The sequence below is a fragment of the Notolabrus celidotus genome, chromosome 18 (genome assembly GCF_009762535.1).
Source record: "Notolabrus celidotus isolate fNotCel1 chromosome 18, fNotCel1.pri, whole genome shotgun sequence".
Taxonomy (NCBI): Eukaryota; Metazoa; Chordata; class Actinopteri; order Labriformes; family Labridae; genus Notolabrus; species Notolabrus celidotus.
In genome coordinates, this window is record NC_048289.1 from 13512542 (window position 1) to 13540470 (window position 27929).

Here is a 27929-nt window from a genome sequence, read left to right on the forward strand (position 1 = left end):
TTTTTCATTTTATACACAATTTGTAAAATGTATTTGATGTCTCAAATTACAAATAATCACAGTCACATATTCACAAATTAACAATTTCCCAGCTTGCATAATAACAATTACTTATTCACAGTTTTACATACTCTCAAAAATAACACCAACCTTCAAATGTACAGTGACTGCAATAATGTATTCAGTCTGAATCTATATTTACAACATGTGGGAGTAACTCCACAGGGTCTTGAAGATGAATAATGAATGACACTTGTGCTGCCACAGTTGGTTGTCTAGGATCAGCCTGATCCCTGCGCTGTTGGGAGCCATCTCGGTTCTTTACTGACGGACAGTGTAGCAAAGATTCTATTGGCTGTGGAGACGATGGCTGAACTGGATGTCTAAATACCAGTGAACTGTCAGGAGTTGGTGAACCATCAGGCATCGGTCTCGTCATTGTGGCAGAGGATCGATTGCGCTCTGGGACTGTGGCGATGGAGAAAGTGTCCACTCGAGAATCAAGCACGGCTAGTCACTGTCCACAGCAGACAATCTCAGCCTCTATCCTCCAGCTGCGTAACTTCCTCTTCAGCTCTGTCCTCACCTGAACCCAGAGTGGTAGTGAGACAGTTTGGTAACAATTTAGTTTTGTGCAAAAAACTGACAATGTGTTTAGCTTTAAAATATACAACTATTTTTTTATTCTAGAGCATTCTTAGATGATCTGTCCAACTGCTGACTAGGTTTTGAGTTAAGACCTATTGTACAGTTACATTCATATGGATTCATGAATGATGACTCTTATGTACTGTGACTGGCTTATGCCATCTAAGTAAAGGTATGAAGAAGGAGTATAGGAAGAAACCACAAACCTCTTTATTGGCATAGCAGTACAGCACCGCCACAAGAAAGCCCTGCAAACAACATTAAGGGAAATTGCAGTTTAGTTAGAGCAATGTGTCCAGTATGTGTGTTGCAGAAAAATATTACATGTCTAGACAGTCAAATTGTTTCACAATGTCAGAATTATCAGCTATAGAAAAAAAGTCCCTGATCAAGATGAACCTACCTGAAATGAATTGAGAAACAGGGTGAAGAAGACTTTAATGTAGCGCAGAACCCCTGTTGTCTGCTCATCTGTAGCAAAGATGAATATGATCTCATGAATCCCAAACAGAGGGATGAGGGTAAGGGTTGCCTTGGCAAGCCTGACAGAACAAGTTAAAACAGCAATCATCAACATTCATTTCCTGGCTGCATCTTTCTTCCTCCTTCTCCTACCCAAATCTGTCACTGTTTATCTGTGAGAGCCAGGGGTCATGGCCCTGGCATGAAATAATAGACAGAGGAGTTGAGCAAATCTAATGTTTAAGAAATATATATAAATATATATTCTGGGCAACTTGCCGGAGCTTGTAATCAGGATATCCGCTCTGGTTGCTGGCTCGTAGTTTGGAGAGAATAACCTTCAGGATCTTCATGAAAATCAAAAAGTTTATCTGTTGAAATGGAAATCAACATGTTCTTTCTAGTCTATATTTGTTATGCATATTATAAATAGGAACAGTTCACTCTTAGCATACGTCTTTCTTACAAGTGAAGCAAAAAGAATTGGGAAGCGAATGATCCACCAGTAATTCATGTTCTCATTGACAGCCCAACACCTGAAAACAAAAGGCAGATATTCCCTTTTCTACAATTTCTGCACTGGATCAATCGACCAGGTGTCTACAAGATGCTCACCTGGGAACATTACAAATACACTTACTCTTTATTTTCTTTCAATAGCTTCATCACCGCCCAGGGAACCACAAACACAAGTGGCGTTCCTACGACAAACACAGAAAAGATTGTGATGTTCAGTGCTGCAACTTCTTTCAAACGCAAGCTCAAGCACTTGATAACAGCTGGATTTTGTATCATTGTCTTCAACTGCAAATGCAACACTCATGATAGAGGGCACAGTCTGTGGTTAGGTAAGCCTGATTTGAGGTTGGACAAGTTGGTGTGAATTACAGAAGGGCAATGGAGTGACGGTGAGAAGATTTCTTTGTTGCAGCATGTCTGCTTCCTTTCGAATGTCAGCTGCTATTTTTATCTGCCGTTAGGTGCAATTAGGAAGTTAAGGTGGCAAACAGGTCATCTCCCACATACCACAGAATTAGTCCAAGAGGAGTCCTAAACTTACCCCAGCCGAGACAGATGTACGGTAAATACTTGTTGTTGTCGATGAACACCGAAGCAATGAGCACAGAGTATAAATAAATTGCCTCCCCGAAGAACCAGTAGTGATTGGCCAGGACACAGTACTGCATCATCACCTGCGCTATTCTGCAACCAATAGCAGCCTAGAGGAAATGGTCATAAAAACACATGGTCGCCATTAGGGGCAATGCAAAGGCCCAAATGATTCATATTTAGAAAAATGTGCTGCAAATTCAGATAAAAAGCCAATTCAAAAACATGTGTGGAGGTCAAAACATTGACTGTGTATTGGTATGAATAACAGGCCTCCATGCCCCTCCTATTGTGAGATGTGAAGCCAAAAACCCCCACGATGGTCTGTGACATATCGCGCTAGTTTGTAGGGGTGTTCTAAATATTTTGGCTTTACAGTGTGAGAACAGTTGAGATGTTAATTTTGATGTACAGTCTATGGTCCAAAACAAATACAATGACGGACACAGTGCAAAGCCAATGCAACTGGATCAACAGCAAATGTGATGCAACTACATAAAAAGTCCAAAGTCAAAAATACAACCGAAAAATAAAACGTACAGATCACAACACAGTGCTCAGGCCTGTAAGGTCTAACTTTGCCTCTATTGACCGAAATATCGTAGATGGCATTGAGGCTGGAAATTAACAAGCTATTTCAATCATTCATTTTTATCGGGTGCTCTTTTGTCCCTTTTGCACACTGTAGATAAGCTGTTGCAGTATATTCCTGCTTCCTACTGCTGCTATAGAAAATAATGAGCTGCATTTTTAAATGGCACATTTCACTTTAAACCAAAAAAACTCACAGACAGCTCAATTGACAATTCAGAAGAGATTTGCTCTGAGAAACTGTGATATTGAATTGCTTTGAGTTTGGGCTGTCACCTATGAGCCAGTCATAGGGGAGAGTGGGGTAAAGTGAGACATTTTTTACATTTGTTCCCCTCTAAGCAAGCTAAAATGATATATCAGTTAAATTGACACATTTCCCATTAATTCAGGATGTTTCCTAGCAATGGAAATTATCAGAATGTATTCAGGACGAAGGACAGTGAAAATATGATTGTTTTTAAGAAAGTGGTCTTGTGTCTCACTTTACCCCAGTTTAGGGGTAAACTGAGACAGGCCAGAGAAATCAAGGGGGTAAAGTGAACCACTTCCTTTTTCCACTCTGAAACAACCATAACAACACATGCTATAACAGTTAGAATCCTGACAGCTAGCTTGACAACCACACATTCCAGTACTAATGTCTTCACCTAAAGTAGACAATTCATTATTATAAGATTTAGGTTTGTGGCAAGATCAGTTGGCCTTAGTTAACCTACAGAATCATATGATCTCTTGCACACCACAGCCTACCTGCACATTGTGTCTTTGTCCAATTGGCAGGGACAGGGATATTCTCTGCGTATTTAAATGCCAGTTGACGGCATTTAACTGGAGGAAGGCCATGGAACTGTTCAGCTAGATGTTTTAAGTGTTTGGTAAGCTCCTCCTCCATCTCATCTGTAAATATTCTCTTTGCCTCAGCTACTGCACCCCAGGCTACTAATTTTACTTCCCCTTTCTCTTTTTTCTTTATGAATCTTAGGAGGCTTGACTTGTCAATATATTTCCCTTGCAGCTGCTCTCATAGACTTCTTTCCTTCCTTGACCTCAGCAGCTGCACTCTCCATCTCCTCAAGGGGTGTTTTGCCCCAAGTTGTCTTCCTAGTGTATTACCTTGGCATGATGGCTTTTCTACAATGTTTATGACATAAAAAATAAAACATATGTAATGTAATATTACAATCAAATATGTTTAAGACTAAACGTAACTTATGCCTCATGGTGGGGTAAAGTGAGAAACTGTCTCACTTTACCCCACATCATTTGTCTCACTTTACCCCACATCATTTGTCTCACTTTACCCCACATCATTTGTCTCACTTTACCCCACTGCCACAATTTTAGATTATAACGACCTCTCTTAGCAATTCAGGCTAATCTTCAGCTAGCATCATCACATGGTTTTAAATGTTGGTAGTTCATCAACATGTATGGTATAAGTTTTTCTACCTGAATCAATTTGCTTTGGCACGACAGTTGATTAAGTTGACAGCCAGAAAATTTACTTTTACATGCAAAAAATATATTTTTTGTGAAAAAAACATGCTTACCACAGCACCATGAGGTCCTCTCCTTTATGGCCAAGGTGAAATGGGAGGGGCTTGAAAACATAATGGTCACATGACCACAAATGTGTTCCGTTGCCTAAATACAGGGGGTGTCTCATTTTACCGATGTCTCACATTACCCCACTCTCCCCTACACTTCCAGCTATTCAGACTGATGTCAGCAGGAAACAGCATCACAAAAACTGGCAGAGCTTATTTTGGAGTGTTTGAATCCCCACAGACACTGTGGATAACACTGCATCAAAGACGTTTAGAACTTCAGCAGTTGTTCAATGGGTAACAACTGACTGCAGGCCAGCCAACACTGGGGATGACTCTGGTCCAGAGGACGTCATCATTGCATTCATTTGATTCCAAAATCAAGGCACTGATAAGAAATGTTTTGCATTGTTGATATGGACTTATATCAGTTTTGAAATGCAAAATAATTTAAGTATTTATTGTTATGTGATCTGATAAAAAAGCTTTATTAAAACACACACTCCTAAAATCCCAACATTTTTAGGGCAGGCTGCATGTGTGAACATAAACAGCTGAAATGTTCACCCCATCTTTACCTTTCAGCCCCCTGTTACAATTTAACTGTGCATCTCTAGGTCTGGAGCACTTCTGTTTTGATGACTGAAATTGCAGGGATTGTCTTTGGCAGTTGATTCCTTTGTTGTGTGTCTATGACTGCATTGTTTGTGCAATTTGAATCAGATAGGCCACTGTGTGTCAGCTGCCCCTGTCAGCTGCTGTACTTAAAATTAAATATGTTTACTTTTTTCATGAGAAGTTAAAAAGAGAAAATCAATGGTTTACTTTCAGATCTACCTGGTGACTGAGCATCTCTCTCACGTCCGTCTGTTTCATGATTTCTCGTCCCCAGTGACGATCCAGCATGGTGTCCTTTACAATGACGGATATAGCTCGCAGTATGAGGGACAGAAAGAGGTTAGCATGGATGTAGTTCCTGGTGCAATGAAGTTTCCTGTGAGGACACAGAAAATGTATTTTTTATCTGGAGTTTATAAATCACTTTTTATAGCATCATTGTTCTTAAATCACGGTTTAACCTTTCTTCTTGTAAAGGGCTGCTTTGGTTGCATGGTGTGTAAATTACATCACATTTGTAAGTGATTAATCCAATTACTTTTGCCTGACTTTTACTTTTACAGTCTGCTCAACTGTAACACATTTGATCTGTAATAAAAATGAATTGGTTCATATCAAATCCCAAGTCAAGTCTGTTGCAAAATAATGTATCTGCAGTGGAAAGCAATTCTTGCAGTGTCTGTTGGGGAGCTTACCTAAAGCTGAGTAAAATGATGAGAGCTGTGACAAGCATGAAGAGAGACAGGGAGTAGCCAACCGTGTACAACATCCTGAAGCTCATCATCAGTTGTTTGAACCACAGCTGCAAAGACAAATTGAAAGCAGTCAGACTTTGTGAATGATAAATTACACCTAAAAGGTAACGTCTGATGTAGAATCCAAAGAATGAACATGAGCTGAGGCACAAGCTCCAGTAGAGGTGTGAGTTTTGTGTTTGAATTGAAGATGGGATGCTGGAAATTATTTGTAAAGAAAGAGATGAGGAAATAAAATAATAAACCCATCAATCCTCTTCTCAGTGAGCACACTGACAGTCTAACAGATATAAAACTCTCAATGCCAGTTATTTGTAATGTAAAATGTTGATAAAACTTCTTTGTCCAACGTAACAAGCTTGCTTTGCAAGACTCCTACTTTCAACAAGAAAGCGTGTCACAGTAGCTCTGAGAGCTCGTTGCACTGAGGCTAAAGAAAAAAAATCACAGATATTTGACAAGACAAGTGCAGCATTTTTGCAGAAGAGTACTCTGTATTGTGCTTTCAAGTTTGAACCAATTTGTGCTTTTCACTGCAAGTAAGAGAAAGACTGTGCCCATTGATACCAATTTGTATTGACTGTTTACCAATCCTGTGCTGTCAACAGATACACTTGTGGCTCTCCAAACAGAGCAACAGGTAACCTGCTAACAAGCTAGCAATTCACTGTCATACAGGTTATCTACTCTGTTGGAGCCCAACTGCACTATTTTTTTACCACAAACTTTCTATACTGAATACTTCAGAGCTGCCTTCCCTTCTCCTCAATGCACAATACTTCAATGCATGCATACCTTTGCTGTGCCTCAACAGGAAGGTTATTATTATCTCCTCCTCAGAAAACCATTGTGGGCTGTTATCAGCCAGCATCTGTGATGGTATGGGGATGCATAATTGCCCATGGCCACGGTAGCTTACATATCTGGGAAGGCAGCATTGATGCTGAACAATATATATATAGATTTTGGAGTGACCCATGCTGCCCTCCAGACAATGCCTGGTATCATGTCTTGCATGATACAGCAAGAAGATGCCAAAATACATTTTGCATGCATTACAGCAGCATGGCCCCATAGCAGACGAGCCCTGGTGCTAAACTGATCTGCCTGCAATCCTATAATGTCACACATTGAGAACATTTGGTGAACCATAAAACAAAAAATGAAAAAAGGAGACACTGAACTGTTAAGAAGCTGAAATCCTCTATAAGGCAAGAAGCAGACATTTCACTTTAAAAACTTCAGATACTGATCTCCTTTGTATCCGAACATTTACAGGCTGTTCTCTGTTCTCAAATGAGCAAATTTTCTTGATAAAAATATGACATTTTTTGTTTAAGCACTATTTTGCAGTATTTTCAATTGGATACAGAGCTGAAATAATTGTGCAAACCATCAAAATTTGCATTATGAACATTTTACAGAGTCCCAGCTTTTGTGAAATTGTGGTTGTACAACTGCATGCAAACATGAATATTAGAGGGAATGTAATCTTACTTAGCTGTCTAAATAGCTTGATATTAACAGTTCAAACTTAAATAAATGTTCCAATGATTTTTTTATTAAAAAATTACTTTCATATTATGAAGTTTCATAACACTCTATCTATGACTTCTGGGAGGCAATAGGTCTTGGAGGATTTCCCAGTTCTGTTGGAGTTGTTTTCATTGGTTCTCTGATTCTTATCTCTGATAGTAGTGTATATTGAGCCATGGTGAAGTGCAGCTGTACACAAAAATCCATCACAAAATCTGCTGTGTCCTGTCTTGAAAACATCTCCAGACTCCGTCAATCACGCTCAGACTCTGTTGCAGAGACCATCATTAATGGCATCACCACTTTTTGGCTGAGTCACACTTGTCTCAGCCAAAATATTGTATGGCCATTTTTATTTTTCAACACCACTTACAAAAAAAGAAAAAATACTTATACCAATAATATTCTCAGTGACAAACAATGGCAATAAAAATTGTTTCCCAGCCAACTTATTCACTGTGCAACTTTTAACTGTGTACTGGAAACTGTTTCCTCTGTGCTGCAGTGTATCTGTAAGAGGATTATTGTTCTCCTGTTGATAATGATGTTTTCTCAATGTCTTTGCGTTTTGCGTGAGTCTCTTAGGTTGCATTCAACTCTCAGACCTACGGTGGCCCTGAGAGCTCACAGCACTGCAACTTAAGAAAATACATGCAAAAAGACAAAACACAAGAAAATTAAGAAACATCTTCATCAATTTGACAACACACGCACAGCATTTAGAAAACGCGATGCAAGGACCACAACACAACACATTAGAAAAACACACTGCAAATAGACCACAACACAACACATTAGAAAAACACACTGCAAAGACCGCAACACAACACATTAGAAAAACACACTGCAAAGACCACAACACAACACATTAGAAAAGCCCACTGCAAATAGACCGCAACAAAACCCATTAGAAAAACACACTGCAAATAGACCGCAACACAACACATTCGAAAAACACACTGCAAAGACCACAACACAACACATTCGAAAAACACACTGCAACGACCACAACACAACACATTAGAAAACCGTGCTGCAAATAGACCGCAACACAATGGAAGTTGTATTTTGGAAGTGGATTTTGAGTCACAGCCATGGTCACAGCGCTTTTAAGGTTCTCTTACCGTTAGTGGTGTTGGAAAATGAGATAAAGATGTAAGTGTTTTTGATTTATTTTAACATTGTGATCGCATGATTCAGCCTATTGCAGTGATCTGCTGTTAAACATGCGATCACAATGTCAAAATGAATCAAAAACACTTACTTCTTTATCTCATTTTCCAACACCACTGACGGTAAGAGAACCTTAATAGTGCTGTCAACAAGCCGCGTCAACAAGCGTGTCTGGATATGTGCATCGTTTTTAAGTGTCCTCTGGAAACACTTCCGTTGTGTTGTGGTCTTTGCAGCACGTTTTTCAAATGTGTTGTGTTGTGGTCTTTGCAGCACGTTTTCTAAATGCTGCGAATGTGTTGTCAAATTGATGACGATATTTTCTTAATTTGGTTGTGTTTTGTCTTTTTGCATGTGTTTTCTTAAGTTGCAGTGCTGTGAGCTCTCAGGGCCACCATGCAGACCCACTCTAGCACCGCCAAGATTGGCTAATTCATGTAGTGTGTGTGTAAAAGATTGTTAAAACACTGCTGCCAGGATCGACACAGCAGCTACCTAATTTGTGCACATTTTTCCTCTTTCAGCCGATAAACTGGTAACCTATGGCCTTATTTTTTTAAGTATTTCTAGCAACACTTCCCCTTAACACCAAGTTCTTGGGCTCACACTGTCCTGAGAAAAAGTGTGCAAACATAAGTGAAGTAAAACTTGTACAGGCAGGAACCGTGTAAACTTCAATGAATTGTTCAATGTTGTTGCCTTTGGTTCACCACTCATGTTGCCTCCCCTGTGTTACATTGAAGACAGAGAATGTTTTGCTATCAGATATTAAAAGTGCTGTCTTCACCCTCTGTTACACATTGATTTAACAGACTCAGCATCCTCATCATTTTCATTAAGCCTTAACTTTTTTAGGGAGTGGGGCTCTGTCCCCCAAGCTCTGTCTCAAAGGCGTCAACTACAAAGCTCCAAGTCAGAGAGTACCGATGTAAATATGCTTGCAGAAAATTGTCAGTTCAATGTGAATCACAACAAATAAGCAGGCAAATATTTTAACTTGACTGTGAATGAAGATACTCACTTTAATATTAATCCATCCCATAGGATAGCTGATAAGAATCTATTGGAATTGTTAATGACCATCAAATTAAAGGAACTATCTTTTTAGCTGTATAAATGGGTCATTTAAATCAATAAAATCAACTTTAGAGCAATATTTCATGTCAACTTGTTTTTGTCTTTAGACTTGTGCTTTACATCACAGTCTTGTTCACCTGGTTGTGATTCTAATTTGCATAACCACCTGTTCACTATAAATTATCCCTTACTTATAGGTAAATATAATTAATTTATACATTAGTTTTTTTATTCTACAAAACCCCATGCATGGAACTTCTATTTTGAAATGAAGGGGATGATATTATGATACAGAGTTATTCACAGATGGAACCCAGGCGGGCCTGCAGTCCCTCCTACAGAGATAAATCATGGAAAGCCTGTCATTAAACTGTGACCACCAGCAATCTGTATGGTATGTGCTCATCATATTCTGAGTGCCTCATTAGTGATAATTTTCCTTATCCTTTAAATCTGAAGTCTTGGGATAAAAGTAATTTATTTTGCTAACAGTGCAGGAAGTTTCATCTTTCAAACATGTACTATGTAACATCATAGACTTTTTTGCACCTCTTCTACAGATACTGCTTATTGCCGTTCAAATTCACTTGAGAAATTTAGAGTTTACTGTTCTCATTAGGGGTTTTCATAATGACCTTCATTTAAAAAGAAAAATGTTTAGGCAGTGCAAGTGAATGCTGAACAGAAGAAAGCATCTATCTGGACTGGGAATCAGCATTATCTGAGAAACAAGAAGTCACAATAGTGGAAATAAATTAAACCCCAGGCTGGAGACATATTGGTTGCCATACCTCCTGAGATGTGACCTCTTTTTCCTCCTCACATTGTGTCATGTCCCTCCACACCTGCCCGCTGTGGTCTCTCTCCCAAAGGCCATCAGAGCCACACCGCCGCCGAACCACTCCCTGGGACACTAGAGGAAAAACAGTCGATCAGTCATAAAGTTTACTACTCATGGGTTACAGAAAGTGAAAGCCATACACTGGGCAAATCAAGGTTAACACACCAATTGTCAGTACTGAATTATATTGAAGAAATATAAGTACGTACATAGCCTTAAAGTCATTAGACCTTTGGGAAAACACAACTTGCGGAGAGTTCTATCTGAAGATTATAACTCGTATTTCTGTAAGGTCAACTTTTGAGCAAGTTTAGCTTAGTGTCTTAGCTCAGCACTAACACTGGATAGAGACAGCTAGCTAACTCAATTAACACTTGAGTCTTTACTCATTGAATGGTTAAGACGATGTGAAAATCTAAAGTTCAATGCCAAGCTACTTATCATAAGCATTGGCTATGCTGTGCTGCTATGGCTAATGCAGCAAAGTGTGTGCTGATGGCTGAAATTCAGGTGCTGAGCCCAGCAGCGTCATATTTAAAAATAACTTAAAAGGTTCTGTTAGGTGAATTAAAAAGATAGTTCCTTTGATTTGATGGTCATTAACAATTCCAATAGATTCTTATCAGCTTTCCTAGGGAACAGATTAATATTAAACTGAGTATCTTCATTCACGGTCAAGTTTAAACATTAGCCTGCTTATTTGTTGTGATTCACATTAAACTGAAAATTTCATCAAAGGTTACGTTGAATAAGGTTGACGGGATTTCTGCAGGAATATCTACGTTGCTTTCTGTCTTTATGTTAAAAAACGCTAACTATAGCCAGGGAATAGCTAGCATAGCAAAGCTCTGTAAACAATGCTGAAGCTATTGTAGTTAATAGCTACAGCTAAGTAGAATAGCAGGTGTAACTATTATTTTAATTTTAATGCTCTTCTCAAAAAATGTATGAAAAAATAAGTATTGCCAAAATGTCAGTATTTTCCACTTAGGCTTATTTTGTTTGCTAACCATAATATCAGCAGTTAGGTTAAGTATTTAAATTTCAGAGGAATCTGATTGTCTACAGTAAATTTCTACTTTCGCATTACTGACTGAGTTGAATTAGACTTTACAGATAACTCTGATTGAGATACGTTCACCACATATCACATGAGCTGTTGGCCTAGCTTTATGAACTGCTTTAGACGTTCGCTATATGCTTTCAAGTAGGCTTGCTTATAAGCCATAATGTTGTTCACCAAGACCAAAGAGTAAAGATGATGCAGCAGCCCTCATTTGTCATTGGTCAGCATAATTGACCCTAAAAATGTAGAGCGTGGTGTGGAATGTGGTTGCTCCAATGTGGACCACTTTTGGGTGGTTAAATCTATATTAAAATGAGACTCTCTGTTGTTATTTTCCATGAAGCCATGCTTACCAATACAAAAAAAAACCAGACAACAGAGATAAAATGCAACAGACTTATATTTAACTGACTTGACTTGAGGTTTGATATGAACTGATTTTCTTCTTTGTAAAAAATCAATAATAAAAAAAAGTAATGCTGTTAGCAACAATTACCTTGGTTCAACATTAACACATCCAACCAGGATAGATATGGCAATTTGGTCCTTAGATAAACAAAACAAGTTATTCAGGCTCAACATGGCAGTAATGTTACAGAGATCTAATCTTTTAATTATGAAAGCTGATCACGCTGTCCAAGGCAAAACAGTATTTACTTTGTAGTCTTGACTCATTAATGTACCATGCAGAACACTGATGATTCCATGGATCTGTAATTGGTTGATTGCAATGCTTGATCAAGAAAAGTCCTGCTTAATGTGCAGGTCATTGCTCTTTGAGTCATGGTAATGTCAAGCTTGTTTTTCTTTGTTAAGGTTACTGCAGTTTCAGGTGGCATTGGGGGATAGGTTCTGTAACACTTGTAATAGAAGAAGCGAGAGGTACAGTTAAAGCAACAATTATTGGCCCCCCAGGAATAATGGAACATTTTCCTTAAATTCTGCCCAACGTTTGCATCAATGATAAAAACATTCACAGATGCTATTTAGTAGCTTTTGTACATTTTGGAATGTAAAATACATTTTTTAGGTTTGCTTTATATCAAATATAGTGAAAAATAGGGTGGTCAAAATATTACCCCCCATGTGATTTTTTGCTTTCAAAACACACCTGCAGTCAGCTGGCGTCTGACCAACACTTGTTGGTAATTTGACAACACCTGAGCATTCAATCAGCATTGAGATTTACATAAGGGACTCCAAACAGGGCACTTGAACACATTATTGAGAGGAACTACTCTAATTAACCTTGCCAAAGACAATGGAAATCAGTCCATAGCTCAGAAAGAAGATAATTGAGCCTTATAATAAGGAGGAAGGCTGTACTGCCATTTCCAAGCGTTTACAATGTCTACAACAGCTGTATGTTGCATCATTGCAAAGTACAAGGAGTCAATCTCAGTAAGAAACAAACCTCGGCGTGGTAGAAAGTGCAAGATTTAAAGAACTCTGGAGAGGAAATAGTCGAAGATGCCAGCAAGAAGCCCCAGACATCTGCCAAGGTGATTGTTGCTGATCTGACCTCCTCTGGTGTTGATGTTTGAAGGAACACAGTTGTAAGGGATCTTCATCGTAGTGGGCCTCAGGACCATCGTCCCAGAAGAACCCCTTTACTCAAAGAGCGGCACATCAGAGCCAGACTGAGGTTTGCCCGAGAACATTTGAAAGGTAAAGATGAGTTTTGGGAGTCCATCTTTTGATCTGATGGAACTTTTTGGGAACATGGATGTTCATTATGTTTGGCCAAGAAAGGAAGAGGCCTTCGACCCTCAGAACACTGTTCTCACAGTTAAACATGGTGGAGGGAGCATCGTACAGTGGGGCTGTTTTGCAGCCTCAGACACAGGGAATCTTGTTTGGATGCATGGCATCATGAAAAAATAAAGTTATGTCGACATTTTGAGGGATAATTTGAAGAAATCTGCTCTTTATCTAGGTTATGGTTGTCCCTGGGTCTTCCAACAAGACAATGACTGAAAGCATACGTCAAAATTGGTCCAACAGTTCTTAAAGTTCTAAGCCAAGGTCCTGGAGTGGCCCACACAGAGCCCAGATCTCAATCCTGTGGAGAATCTGTGGCAGGTGTTCAAAGTGAATGTCCATGCTCAGAAACCATGTACTTTGGACCAGCTGGAAGAGTTTGCATTGGAAGAATGGGCCAAAATATCTGAAGAGACATGTGACAACCTTGTAGAGAACTACTTGAAAAGGTTGTTGTCAAGTGTGGCCCAGAAAGGGATCACTAATGACTAGTAATGGCCAGGGGGCTAATAATTTTGGACGTGTCATTTTTACCTTTTCTTGTTTCAATTAATTGCATCAATAAAATATCCTAATCACACATAATGAACATTTTGACTTTGTTATTTTGGAAAAAAGTAAACATTTGTTGTTAATGGTCATTTTCATAGAGAAATAAAGGGTTTTATGTGATTTCAAAAGGGGGGCTAATAATTTTGGCCACAGCTGTAGGACTGAGACAGCACCAAGTGATGGATAGACAATGCCACTCCTGCCCAACATGCCAAGAACACTTTCAAATGGCACTGATGGAAACACAGTGAAAGTAAAATTTGGTTTTCTGGTATGTTAAAGTTAGACTGAATAAAAGCAGGTTTACCTTGGTTATACCAGGGCAGGTAGAAAGGACATGAGATGTTGACCACAGAGCCGGCAGGGGTATCTGGCCAGCAGGCGTATCTGTCAAACGTCCTGTTACAGAACAAGCCTCCTAAAGATGTAAAAAAAATAAAAATAATGACTGTCCCTCATCAAAAAAGCCACAGAAGATCTTTTATATTAAAATGTCAAGTGTCAAAGTTATCATTTGAATGTTTTCTTTCCTTGTCTTTTCCACTTCTTCCCTATACCAGAAAGAGTGCTCGCTAAATTTTGTCAATACCTTGAAGAAGCGGCTCATTTTCAATCATTTTGGCACAGTCTTCTTTATACTGGACCCATTTTCGATAGGTCTCCTCCAACACTTTCCCACTTGTCATCTCGCACTGTAAGTACATCAGCAGAAAAGCTTCCTTCACATTCACAGCTCAAAGACTTTGTCCAGTTAGGTTACTCTAAGAGAGAAACCCTTTGACTTTGATAGAAAAACTTTAAATACAGACTAACCGTTTGCAGTTTGAGGATCAGCAGGCAGATTATAACCATTTTGTCTTGTGTCCTGTCCATTGCTGCAGACTTGTTCCTCCTGAAGAATGAGCAGAACAAAAAGAGGCAAGACAATTTAGATGACAAAAAGAGGGTTATAACTGTTAATATTGGATCCAGTGTCATCCCTCAGCGGATCTTCTCTGTCCATGAAACTGCAAAAGCTTTCATTGTTCAAAGAGTTTCAAAACAAATGTGAGCCTTTTACAGTTTTTCTCAGTCGCTTCGGTACATTTCTCGAATCATCCTCGACATTTGCAAAACAGTAAGTGCATTTTTCAAAACAATTCATACAAATAGCAAAACACCATGGATTACCTGCAAAAGCCAGTATCTTGCTCAAAATCCTTATTTCATCTCTCAAAAGTAAATATCTGTGTCAATGAACATGTCAGTGCCATCAGAATGATAAGTCCCTGTGTCATTGTGTACAGATAAGACAGTCAAATTGCTTAGTCATGTTGTCAATATAACAGTGTCCTCTGGAGGGACGTTCTGATGTACACTACCGTTCAAAAGTTTGGGGTCACTTAGAAATGTCCTTATTTTTGAAAGAAAAGCACTGTTTTTTTCAATGAAGATAACATTAAATTAATCAGAAATACACTCTATACATTGTTAATGTGGTAAATGACTATTCTAGCTGCAAACATCTGTTTTTTAATGGAATATCTACATAGGTGTATAGAGGCCCATTTCCAGCAACCATCACTCCAGTGTTCTAATGGTACATCGTGTTTGCTAATTGTGATAGAAAGCTAATGGATGATTAGAAACACCTTGAAAACCCTCGTGCAGTTACGTTAGCACAGCTGAAAAACAGTTTTGCTGGTTAGAGAAGCTATAATACTGGCCTTTCTTTGAGCTAGTTGAGTATCTGGAGCATCACATTTGTGGGTTCGATTATACTCTCAAAATGGCCAGAAAAGGGAACTTTCATATGAAACTTGACAGTCTATTCTTGTTCTTAGAAATGAAGGCTATTCCATGAGAGAAATTGCCAAGAAGCTGAACATTTCCTACAATGATGTGTACTACTCCCTTCAGAGAACAGCACAAACAGGTTCTAACCAGAGTAGAAAGAGAAGTGGGTGGCCCCGGTGCACAACTGAGCAAGAAGACAAGTACAGTAGAGTCTCTAGTTTGAGAAATAGACGCCTCACAGGTCCTGAACTGGCAGCTTTATTAAATGGTACCCGCAAAACGCCAGTGTCAACATCTACAGTGAACTCCGGTGACTCCAGGATGCTGGCCTTCTAGGCAGAGTGGCAAAGAAAAAGCCATAGCCTGAGACTGGCCAATAAAAGGAAAAGATTAATATGGGTAAAAGAACACAGACATTGGACAGAGGAAAATGGTCTGAGGCTGCTTTGGTGCTGGTAAAGTGGGAGATTTGTACAAGATAAAAAGGATTTTGAATAATGAAGGCTATCACTCAATTTTGCAACGCCATGCCATACCCTGTGGACAGCGCTTTATTGGAGCCAATTCCTCCTACAACAGGACAATGACCCAAAGCACACCTCCAAATTATGCAAGAACTATTTAGGGAAGAAGCAGGCAGCTGGTATTCTGTCTATAATGGAGTGGCCAGCGCAGTCACCAGATCTCAACCACATTGAGCTGTTGTGGGAGCAGCTTGACAGTATGGTAGGCAAGAAGTGTCCATCAAGCCAATCCAACTTGTGGGAGGTGCTTCAGAAAGCTAGGGGTGAAATTTCTTCAGATTCCCTCAACAAATTAACAGCTAGAATGCCAAAGGTCTGCAATGCTGTAATTGCTGCAAAGGGAGCATTCTTTGATGAAAGCAAAGTTTGAAGGACACAATTATTATTTCAAATAAGAATCATTATTTCTAACCTTGTCAATGTCTTGACAATATTTTCTATTTATTTTGCAACTCATTTGATAAATAAAGTGTGAGTTTTCATGGAAAACACAATATTGTCTGGTTGACCCCAAACTTTTGAACGGTAGTGTAAACTATGGCTAAAGTTTTGTTGACCGTTATTGTAAATTGTAAGTTACACATTAGTGTATGTGGGAGATTGATTGGAAAAGACTGGGCAAGATTCACATTTAGTGGCTCTTATTTCATCAGGGACGCACGCACATATGTCCTCTGCCTCTTCCTCTGTTTTGCCTCCCAACTCCTCCACCACACAGCCTCCCTCCTCTTCCTCTTCTTCTTTCTGGATGTTGACCCAGTACAATTCTTTTTCCTTACATTGTCAGACATTGTAACATTGTGAAGTGCTCCGGCTATGTATATACTTGCCAGTTGATGGTTCATGAGAGGCACCTTTGAGCTATGTCAGAAAAATGGTTGATCATTGGTTGATTTAATTCTTCACACATTTTCCTGTCATTCTTTCAAGAAAAAAACGAAAACATCCACACCGAACTGCTTACTTCTGCCCTCCCCACCCATAGCCACACTCCAATCAGCCCCCCCCTAACAACCCAGTCTCTCTCTCAGTTTTGCCAAATCTCCCCCCTGGATCTCAATAAATCACTCTCCGGCATGAAGACATCAACCTGCATCCTGGACCCCCTCCCCTCCTCACTGACCAAAGCTTGTCTCCCTGCCCTTCGACCCCTTATCCTCTCCATAATCAACTCCTCCCTGTCCACTGGTTCTGTCCCTCCTGCCCTCAAACTCGCCTCTGTCACACCCATCCTCAAAAAACCAGGACTCGACCAGAACAGCCCCAACAATTTCCGCCCCATCTCCAACCTCCCGTTCCTGTCAAAGATCCTCGAACGCACTGTCGCCACCCAGCTCAAAGCCTATCTTCACTCCAATCAACTGTACGAACCATTTCAATCCGGATTCAGAACTCATCACAGCACAGAAACAGCCCTTCTCAAAATCACCAACGACCTCCTCCTCTCATCCGATAACAACTCCCTCAGCATCCTCCTCCTCCTGGACATTAGTGCAGCTTTCGACACCCTCAATCACTCCATCCTCCTCACCCGCCTTCAATCTTCCCTCGGTATCACTGGCACCGCCCTCTCCTGGTTCAAATCCTACCTCTCTGACCGCCATCAGTTTATCAGCATCAACAACCTCAAGTCACACACAGCCCCCCTCTCTCATGGTGTCCCCCAGGGTTCAGTGCTTGGTCCCCTCCTCTTCATCATCTACATGCTCCCTCTTGGTCACATCATACGCCGCCACGGCCTCCATTTCCACTGTTATGCCGACGACATCCAGCTTTACATTTCAACCACATCCATCACCGCTGCTTCCCACACCACCCTCACAAACTGCCTCACTGAAATAAACTCCTGGATGCAAACAAACTTTCTCAAACTCAATTGTAACAAATCCGAAATTCTCATCATAGGCCCAAAATCCCTCACTTCCACCTGCCCAGACTTCTCACTCACTATTGATAAATCCACTGTTTCAGCATCCACCCACATCCGTAACCTTGGTATCATTTTTGATCAGTCACTTAACTTTCAACAACACATTAACAATATTTCAAAAACGTCTTTCTTCCACCTCAAAAACATCGCCCGTCTCCGCCCCTCCCTTTCCTTCACAGCAGCTGAAACTCTCATCCACGCCTTCATCACCTCAAGACTCGATTACTGCAATAGCATCCTCTACGGTACACCCAACACCCTCCTCAACAAATTACAATACATACAAAACTCAGCTGCACGCCTCCTCACTCATACCCGCTCCAGAGACCACATCACCCCAGTCCTCCAGAACCTCCATTGGCTTCCCATCCCCTTCAGAATACAGTACAAGATCCTACTCATCACCTATAAAGCCCTCCATAACCTAGCTCCCTCCTACCTCACCGACCTTCTGCAGCCATATAATCCCTCCCGCAACCTCCGCTCCACCAACGCCAACCTCCTCTCCCCACTCACCAAACCCAAGCACCGAACCTGGGGGGACAGGGCCTTCTCTGTCGCTGCCCCCACCCTCTGGAACTCTCTCCCCCAACACCTCAGATTCTCTCCCTCACTCACCAAATTCAAATCCGGACTCAAAACACACCTATTTACAAAGGCTTTTAAACTATAATTGATTGATTTTTTTTTCTTGTTTTGTTTTATTTTGCTGCCTTGCTTTTCTTTGCTTTTTTGCACTGTTTTCCTTTTGCTTCCTATTGTATAATTGTATTTTCATGTAAAGCGCTTGGAGAACCTTTTAAAGCGCTTTTATAAATAAAATGTATTATTATTATTATTATTATTATTATTTCTCTTTGTTAGAGAAAGTCAAGATTCACCTCGGAGCAATTTACCAATTCAGGACAGATTCAGAAAAAAAAGTCTAATGGAAATGTACAGAAATATGACTGACATATTCTGACAACATGTTCAACCATTCTGCATGTGAAGACTTATGCGATGAACTAATGACTAAATGTTGTGGAGGGTGAGATTATTCAACAGAGACCCATTATAATACATTTTGATCAACATGACATAATCACTTGATAATGTAGGAAAGAGCAGAGAATTGTACATAATCATTTGCATGGGTGTACCAAAGCATCTGCAACTTGTTCAAAGAAATGAGAAACTGCTTTTTTGATGTGCATTTTTGAAGTGATGCAATTATGTGAAGATCGAACAAGTAGTTTGGAGAATTTCAATTCTGATCTGAGAAATGTACCAAAGCCACTGAGAAAAACTGTAATCATGTAAATTTGTGCATTTTGGGAATATCACTTTAAACATTAAATGGTCCGTGCTGCCCGGCTATCAATCAAGCTCAAGGCATGTGAATTACTGCCATTGTTTGCTCCTTCTTAGTGTAGCACCATGATAGCTAAACCTTTCAGACCAAGGTGACAGACATGAATGATCAAAACATTTTCTAGATGTATGTTTCCAGCAGGTTTTTTCTAATTTTAATACACCAACCCACAACCACCTGCTTTCAAAAAATTCTGTAATAGCTTGCAACTTGAACAGGTGTTTACTTTTTTTGTTAAGTCTGACCTGGTTGGGCACTGTCCTCATTTGTACCCTGTCTCTTGTAATGAAGGATGGGGGGAGGGAAGCAAGGGTGGGAGAAAAGATGGAGGCAATGAATGAAGGAAGAAAGGAAAGAAGAAGCCAAGGAAGGAACAAGGGGGGTATACAATCTGTTTGGAAGGTACAGTATAAAGTTGACTGACAGGTGGGCGCTTGGTAGCTGTTTGCCAGGAGTCTTAAAGCTAGCCTCAGCTGCATCTCTTTGTCCTTTTTTAGGTTGACCAAAAGTAAGGTAGAGTCAGCATTTCTAACATGGCAACCATCTTGCCTGATTGCACTAAAACCCAAATAGCATAGGTCAATAATTTGGCATGGCAAATAGCAGATCAAAGTTTAAGATTTTGGGGGTGGCCTGTGTTGTGGCAAATCCGATGTTATACACTAGTAACAGTACAGTTAAAATGTATTTTCGGTCTACTCCCCAGGCCCCTTCAGTTGTCATGTGGATATCACAGATCTCTGCTCTTATTCCTCTCGAGAAATTGACTCATGACCTTAATCAAAAACCAGACAAGTTCTGGAGGATCTGGGAACCACTGCACTACTTCTTGCTGGAGACATAACTTATCATCTGTGCCTGGAAGATGAGGAGTGTTTGCCCTTTCATTTATTTCTTGTATGTGCTCTTTGTTTGCCTGTCCCCTGTCATCTTTTTATTTACTTATTTTTCTTGTGTATATGTACGGCGCAGTGTTCTCTGTTAGTTTGGGGTGGGACTTTCTGTGTTTTTTTTTATTTTGTTCTAATGTAATTCTTTATAAAATTGAAAAATCAACAAAAAATAATATATATTTATATATATAAGTATTTTACAGTATTTTCTGTGAGTAGAAAATCCCTACCTGTGCTGAGAGAAACTGCATCATGACTTTCAAGGACCATCATGAAACAGCAATGAAAATACACCTTCAAATAATCCTAAAAGATAGTAAAAGAAAGATATTTGTAGATCCCCCTCCAGATTATTTCTAAAATGTTCTGCGTGACTTTTATTATTTCACAGTGAAGTTGTTGAGTTAAGATATTGCAAGGAGACAAGCACTCCTTATCTTCCAAGTACAAACTATGGAAAAATAGTCATTCAAAAAATGTAACCACCAAAAACATGTTTTCTCCTACTTCACTGAGAAGATTTGTCTTTTAACTGCACTAGAGTCTTCAAGTTTCAAACAAGCAAAATGTCTTAGACCTGAGTGAAGCTCGAGAAACTGTCTTCCTTCAGCAGCCGAATGAGAAAACAGATGAACTCTGCACACTTTTGCAAGGCTTTTATACAAATGAAGAGGGAGTTTTGATTTTGATACCGGCAGATGATATCTGCAAAATTAAGAATGAGAACTGAAAAGAGCTCTTTTGTTAAGAATCGATGCATCTCTGATCTTTTGTGTTTCAAAACAAATGAAAAACGCTTATTTATTGAGACTTCCTTTATAGACATTTTGAACAACATGCAAAAAACAGAAAGCAATGACGAACACTACAAGGGTTCTTCTCTGTGTAGACTATAACTTGCAGTTAGCTATACAGATGAATCACGAGCACTCAATCTCATGTGTCTTTCATTTTTTACAAATGGACAGGATGTACTCCACAACACTATAATGACAAGAGTGCACAGGTATAGTTGAGTTCTGGTGGTGTTCATGCTGGTTTGCTAACCGTACCCCCCAATTTCCCCACCCCCTCGCCTCGGGTTATGAGCATATTAACAATTCCTGAATCCATAAATAACAACAAATTGGTAGTAATTTTCCGACTGGAGCACTGTAGTCATGACAAAAATATAGACGTAGCAGCATTGATCATAGCAGCTGCCTCAATTGGTTCTCAGTTGTTGTACCATGTCAGCATTTAGCCAACTGGTCTTGGTTCCTGCATCTGTGCAGTTTGGGTACACATAGTACGATAAGAGCAATAATGTCAAATCTTAACATGCTTTTCTGCTTTTCTTACAGTAAGTCATTTTTTAAGCTTATAACTGAGCTTCTAGTGCCTTATTAAGAAAATAGGACATTCGAATGAGGTGGAAATTGGGAAGAGAGAGGGGAATTACATGTAGGAAAAAGCCATGGATCAGAATTTAACCCTGGTCGCCTGCCTTCAGGACACTGTACATGGGCGCACAATTTAACATATAACTGCCATGATTGACTGCTCTGTTGACAAATGTGGCTTCTGCAGTCTTTATACCGAATTAGCAGTATAAACGATGAGAGGAATGATAAACCAAAGAAACACCAGAGTCATTGAACCTTTCATAACTGCAAGTGGTTTCATTTTTGGACAACTGGAGGCACATCATCCATCCTTATATTCTGTCAGTGGTGTAGACTAAGTGGGGCTCACACCTCACAGGCTCTGCTATTATTGTGGGGCCCCTTTTAGCAGCAACGCAGGCTCAGGGGGTCTCATGTCCCCTCCATCTGTGGGGGTCCCACCTGAGGCTTGCGGCCTGCTGCTACTGTGAATCAACAGGCTGCCAAAGCACAGATTAGGTTTCTCTCTCCTGGTTGGTGGCATTTGACAGTCTTTGCCAGTGGTAGCTCAAGTAATGAAACCACACTGAGTTTTAGTTTCCTAACAGTCCTGTATCTTCCCTCATATGGAGCCCAAAGTTGTGTTTTGCAGAAACTGCCCTTCTTCAATAAAAGCAAAACCCTAACCCAAACAGTATCAACAAATCAATTGCTGCTCCATCAGAAGTCCACATGCAGTGATTCATTTGACCTGCAGGACTCTAATCTCTAAACAAGAGCTCCACAAAGTGAAACAGCAGCTGTAATAACAGTCATAGGTGGTCTATTTTCCTTACACCTTGTCAAAAGTCAAGATTATTGACCACTTTTTGGGCTTATTGACATCATCATGCAGGGGATCTTGGCAGTCAGGTTTGTGCTGTACACCAGGCAGGAATATGATTGCTCTTTTACTTATAAGCAGGTATATGTTCTATTCTTACAGTCTTTTTAGTGAATCAATTATGCTTTAAAGTTTGTTTGTTAATATAACGCATGGCAGAGTTATCACAAATATTTGAGATAAACATCACTCTAAAGCTAATCTATGACACCAGTAATCTGCAAACATTGATGTAAGCCCTCATCTATATTCTCTAAAAGCAGCGCACAGGACATAAAACAACCCTATACAAATGGAAAATAATACTGAATGTTTGTCCCTGCGACCTACCTGAGTGCGTAAATTGACTGTGTATGACTGTGTATAGAGAGCTCTATTTAAGATTGTGCACTTAGTTTTTGCCAACACTCAAAACAGTTCCATTAAACTACCGTGTGCAGTGAGTTCTTGATATTCTGCGTTTCTGCTGGTTTAGCATGTTAGTTTTACACAAATGATGGGTACTTTTCTGATCGAGCCTTCAGAGAATCGGTTCCTAATTTAACCCCAAAATCATGTCCTTTTCAGCAAAAACTGAACACAAAATATGGCTGAAATTGATTACAAAAAATATGATTATTAAAACATTGGGAAAGCTGATATATGGATGCATGCACAAAAAACTCATACCTGATTATTTAAGTTCATTTTTCTTACTTCCCACATTTTGACGTGCAGGCTACTCCAGATGCGTAACGCGTTTTTTTTTTTTTTTGGAAAACAGCACTTCATTACATGACACCCTCTGCGTAAAACTATTCAGTTGTGCTCACCCCGCGTATGAAAGGATGTTGATTCAATTAGTACTCACAGATTGATGGTCCTCTACGGAGAAAGCTGCTCTCAGAGAAGCGGTGTGGAGACGCTCCGTCCTGACCGTGCCTGCACCTGAACGTGCACACAGCAGCTTGTCTGTGATGCTCAGGCGAGTAAAGCGCGTCTGAGTACATTGAAATTCGTCCTCAGAGATATCCTATCGTAGCAGCTTACACATCTTATAAAACTAACGATACGGGGTGCGTTTGATGGCTCTTTTCGACTGAATTCACATAGATCCTGATAAAGATGAAAAGACACGCAGGCTAATTTAAAATGTTGCATGTTTCTTCTCTTTATTGAGGCACACACAGTAGGCTTAATGTTTCGAAGAGTATAAAAAGGCAGCAGTAAAATTACATACAGTTTATAACTTGGAGTGGGTCAGGGCTAGCCTCCATGCGTAAAAATCAGAATGAAAAGACTGGAGTACTTCATTCATAAAGATAGATATGAATGATAAAGAAAACAAGTCAAGGTACTTTCAAACAGTCAGGCAAGGTGGTAAACAGGAAGTGAGGCACACAACGAGGGCACCCCAATATCTACGCATTTATGGGCGAACTCCTCGAACCTACTACAAGAAATAAAAATCAGTATGCATCATCTGACGACCAACTCTATTTACGGGTCAAGTTGATAAGGTTGATGAGATTTTCGGTAAGGTTGCTTCGTAATGCCGAATTTCACACATCAAATGACCTGTTCAATGAAAAGACAATGGACCGATATGGAATATGATCAGCCACAGTGGGGTTATAGAATGTGGACTAAATAGCAGGCATAAACGCCATTCAATTCAAAACTGAGCCCAACCCCCTTTGAATTTGATTTCATTGTTGGTGGTTGTTATTGTGAACACTTCTTTTGTTTGAATGAATACATCAATTTTAATTACCAAATTTAATAGCACCTGATTGGGACGCCATGCAATTAACAAAGCAGCCCCTAGGGCCTGTTTTTCAATTCAACACTTGAAAGTTATGGTTCTGATATATTTTTTGTCATAATTTAAAGGTGACATATTACGGTCTTTTTCTTTAAAATATATTGGTCTAAGAGGTCCCCAAAACCTGTCTTCAAAGTTTATGCTCAAAAAAACACTGAAATCAGATTTTGGCAAGCCTGAAAACCCCTAGTTTTCTCTCTGACCACGCCCCCTCAGGAAGTGGATGTGCCCTCGGCTCTCCAGCACATTGATCTAATGTTTACATGTTGGCTGAATATACACGGCTGCTCACAGACCCGCGTTACTTCAACCCTCTGAATTTGATCCAGAATCTGATCCTGACGGAGAGGTGCCTACAGCAGGACCTTTGCGAACGCTTGGTCACAGATTTAATGTTTCTTGTTGTTTTATTTATCAGTATGTAGACGTGTGTCTTGGTACACAGCTACTAACATGTAGCTATGTAGCTATGCTAACTAGCACTAGCACTTTTCCATGATAAATAAAAATCATCCACTAGATCTTCAAATCTGCAGACGTGGGGAGTAAAACCGACCTCTGCCAGAAAGGCAGCAGGACCTTTCTGAACGATTGGTCACAGATTTTGTGTTTCTTGTTGTTTTATTTGTCAGTATGTTGACGTGTGTCTTGGTACACAGCTACGAATATGTAGCTATGTGGCTATGCTAACTAGCGCTTTTCCATGAGAAATAAAAATCATCCACTAGATCTTCAAATGTGCAGACGTGGGGAGTAAAACCGACCTTTGTGTTTATTAAGACAGCCTACAACTAGGATGCCTCCCTCCTAAGCTCCTTGTTAGCACACGTGTGCAGGTAATGAAAAACGGAGGAGAAGTTGAGTTGTATTTTATACAGTCTATTGGCTGAACAAGCTCCGAGCTCTGACTTCCGTTAAAGACCGGATGTCGTTGTGACGTAACAAAAACACGGAAAACTGAAATGGCTCGTTTCAGTGCACATTTCCAGAAAGGTGGAGAAATCAAAACAGGGGCAGAATAGATTTTTTTCATTTTTGGGGGGTTTGTAGACATGCCAGGGAAACAAAAAGTTGATTTTGCATGATATGTCACCTTTAAGGAGAAAGTGTCATTATTTGAAATTAGAACATCATTATTTTAAACGCGACATAAATTGCATTAAAGCTGCTGTTGGTAGTCGTGATATAAACATCAGTTCGGAGAGAGATTTTGAATGTCAACACAACGCCCCCCCCCCCCCCCCCCCGCCACCAGATTTCCTCTACTTCTCGTGCACGTTCTGTGAGGAAGTAGTGCCGGCTTCCCAGCCAATCAGGACGACATAGTAGGGGCATTTTTGTCTTCCATTCACATTTCAGTGTCCTTATCCTTATAATGTACTCTAATAAAGAAAACATTTGACTCTAGGTGTAAAATGGTTTTCGAAGGACTGCCATGGCACTTAAGCTACATAATTATATCATTCAGCCATCAAGGTTACAGCTAACAAGTACAACGCGTTATTCATACCTTGGAAATACTTTAAAAAACCTTGCTAAATGTCCGATTTTCAAATGCTTTTGAGAGGTGTGTCTACTTGTCAGCTCTTTAAAGGTGTGTATAAATCTTAGCTGTCAGATTATAGATTGAAACGCTATGAGCATTTGAGCTCTTCAAGTAATGCAGCAGAATGTGATCTCTATTGAATTCTCTTTTCCTCTTATCACTTGTCTTGACTTTTCTTTCTTATGCAGGCATGGGGCTCAGGTGGACAACTGACAACAAGGTCATGTCCACATTGATGTTGATAGATTGCTCCCATTTCACCTGTAGCCTCCTAGACACAGGTCTCATCTGGTTGCTGAAAACTAAGATTCCTGGTCGAAAGTTTCTTTGTTACCCTTTTGTCGATTACTTTTCAGCTATTGGCTGTTATTCATAAGAGAAACTTGGTGAAAAATGGCTGGTTCTCAAGTTGTCTCTTTGTTTAAATCTATGATTCATACTTACAGCAAAGAATATGATGAAGTTACATAAAACGGAGGAAAACAGCTCACCAGTTATTATGACATCCCCTTTTGCATTCTCATATGTTATATTTGTTTCCTTGAAAATATCAGTTAAAATTAGCTTGAAGCTTAGCACATGGGCTCCCAATGATTGGTCTTGTATCAACAGTATTATTTGTTATGAAGAACTGGGAGACAAGTTGACATTTCGGGGGAAGTCACTGCCAGTGCAGTGTTTCCAACACATAGTCACGTGGCAGGACTTGCGTGTTTAGAGCTTTGCATCATTCTGAGAATTTGGAGAGTGTTTTTAATGCAGTCACATTTGTTTTGACCATTTGCACGTGTTTTTGTATTTGCATTGTTTCTGCACTTGCAGCACATTTCTCCTAAAAATGATCGTTACATGCTTAATCACTTCCATTTACCACCATAAAACACTAAACACTACCCAACAAATTACATTTAAATTTCATAAGAAATTAACAAAATAATGTATGATCACTATGATAGGTTGGCGACCTGTCCAGGGTGTACCCTGCCTTCTGCCCGCAGTCAGCTGGGATAGGCTCCAGCCCCCCGTGACCCCTAACGGGATAAGCGGTCAAGATAATGGATGGATGGAATTTATGACCATGAACTGAGAGACAAGCAGCAGAGTTTTCCCTGAACTCACTGTGTGGTGTAAACTTTCTTTAAACTTCATCCTGATCAATTTGTGGGAGACTGTAAAACCAGTGTGCGCTGTGGATTCATTTGAGTGCACTACGCTCCAGCTGACTGTTAATCCTCCTCCCACTGGTACAGGAGTCACTTTTCTACCGTCTTTGTGGACAGAATTAGAAGTGTGGTTATGTTTCCTTTCAGTCTTTAAAAAAAAACAGAGGGGTGTTTTCCTGGTGTTTTTGTTGAACAAACTTGACAGCCTGTAAGTATTCAGTCTCCTGTGTTTTCTGCGTGCTGCTGTGCAGGGGCGTGTCAATGGGGTGGCACAACTAGAGCACTGACTCAGGTAGGGGTGGCCAGGGTGTGTGTCCACCATAGACTGTACATAATATACAAAGTATCCATGACGTCACCCAACTGTTCCTAAGCACTGTTTTGAAGCCAATTGTCTGCAGGAGCCATATTGGAAATATGAACTCAACATAACTGCTGTTATGTCTGTCTTTCATTAATCAAATGTGAGAAAAAGATGTGTTTAATTCTTCACTTATTTCAGCTGCATTGTCTTTGACTCCTGAGAGTATAGTATTACTCACACATAACATGTCCCTGTGATTATTTCATGGCTATTGCTTGCAGTCTCTTACCTGTCTGCACCTCTCCCTTGCTGCCATGGTGTACCTTTTTGCAGCTGCAAAGACTTATCTTGTTTAATATCAGTCGATCATTAACATGCAATCAACTTGAATACTTCTTGAAAAGATATGCATCATGTGGCAGGTTAAACACTTTACCACATACTCACATGCTGATGTTTTATCATTTAAGTGTCCCTCTGTATCCATCATAAAACAATATTATTGGAAAATTCATTCATCTTTATGTATTGTATTTTCCCAGGTCTAGAGAGTAATAGAGATAAGTGGGAGAGAGGGAGTGTGCAAGTGCATTTGAACAGAGCAGATACATAACAAATACTTATTATTTGATAAAGAAGCCTTGTGTA

General features: G+C 39.9%; 1 protein-coding gene across 1 annotated transcript; it reads right to left on the reverse strand.

Annotated features, from left to right (window-relative positions):
• LOC117830132 (glucagon receptor-like) lies at positions 1-27581 on the reverse strand. The gene is made up of 14 exons (XM_034708097.1): positions 27571-27581; positions 14554-14632; positions 14330-14432; positions 14048-14158; positions 10312-10433; positions 5675-5781; positions 5199-5355; positions 2171-2330; positions 1751-1811; positions 1577-1646; positions 1390-1481; positions 1052-1190; positions 855-896; positions 1-586 (listed from the first exon to the last, which is right to left on the reverse strand). Exons 2-14 carry the CDS (start codon positions 14611-14613, stop codon positions 515-517), a joined length of 1296 nt encoding a protein of 431 aa, XP_034563988.1. The 5' UTR covers positions 14614-14632; positions 27571-27581; the 3' UTR covers positions 1-514.
• Positions 27582-27929: the final 348 nt, after the last annotated feature.

What these genes read in the sequence shown, in the direction of transcription:
- LOC117830132 (XM_034708097.1), bottom strand. Translation starts at nt 14,613, where the DNA reads ATGGACAGGACACAAGACAAAATGGTTATAATCTGCCTGCTGATCCTC. An exon ending in AAGAGGTCACATCTCAGGAG is followed by an intron (nt 5,782 to 10,311) that starts GTATGGCAACCA and finishes TTGTCTTTGCAG; the next exon opens with CTGTGGTTCAAACAACTGAT. An exon ending in ATCATTTTACTCAGCTTTAG is followed by an intron (nt 5,356 to 5,674) that starts GTAAGCTCCCCA and finishes GTGTCCTCACAG; the next exon opens with GAAACTTCATTGCACCAGGA.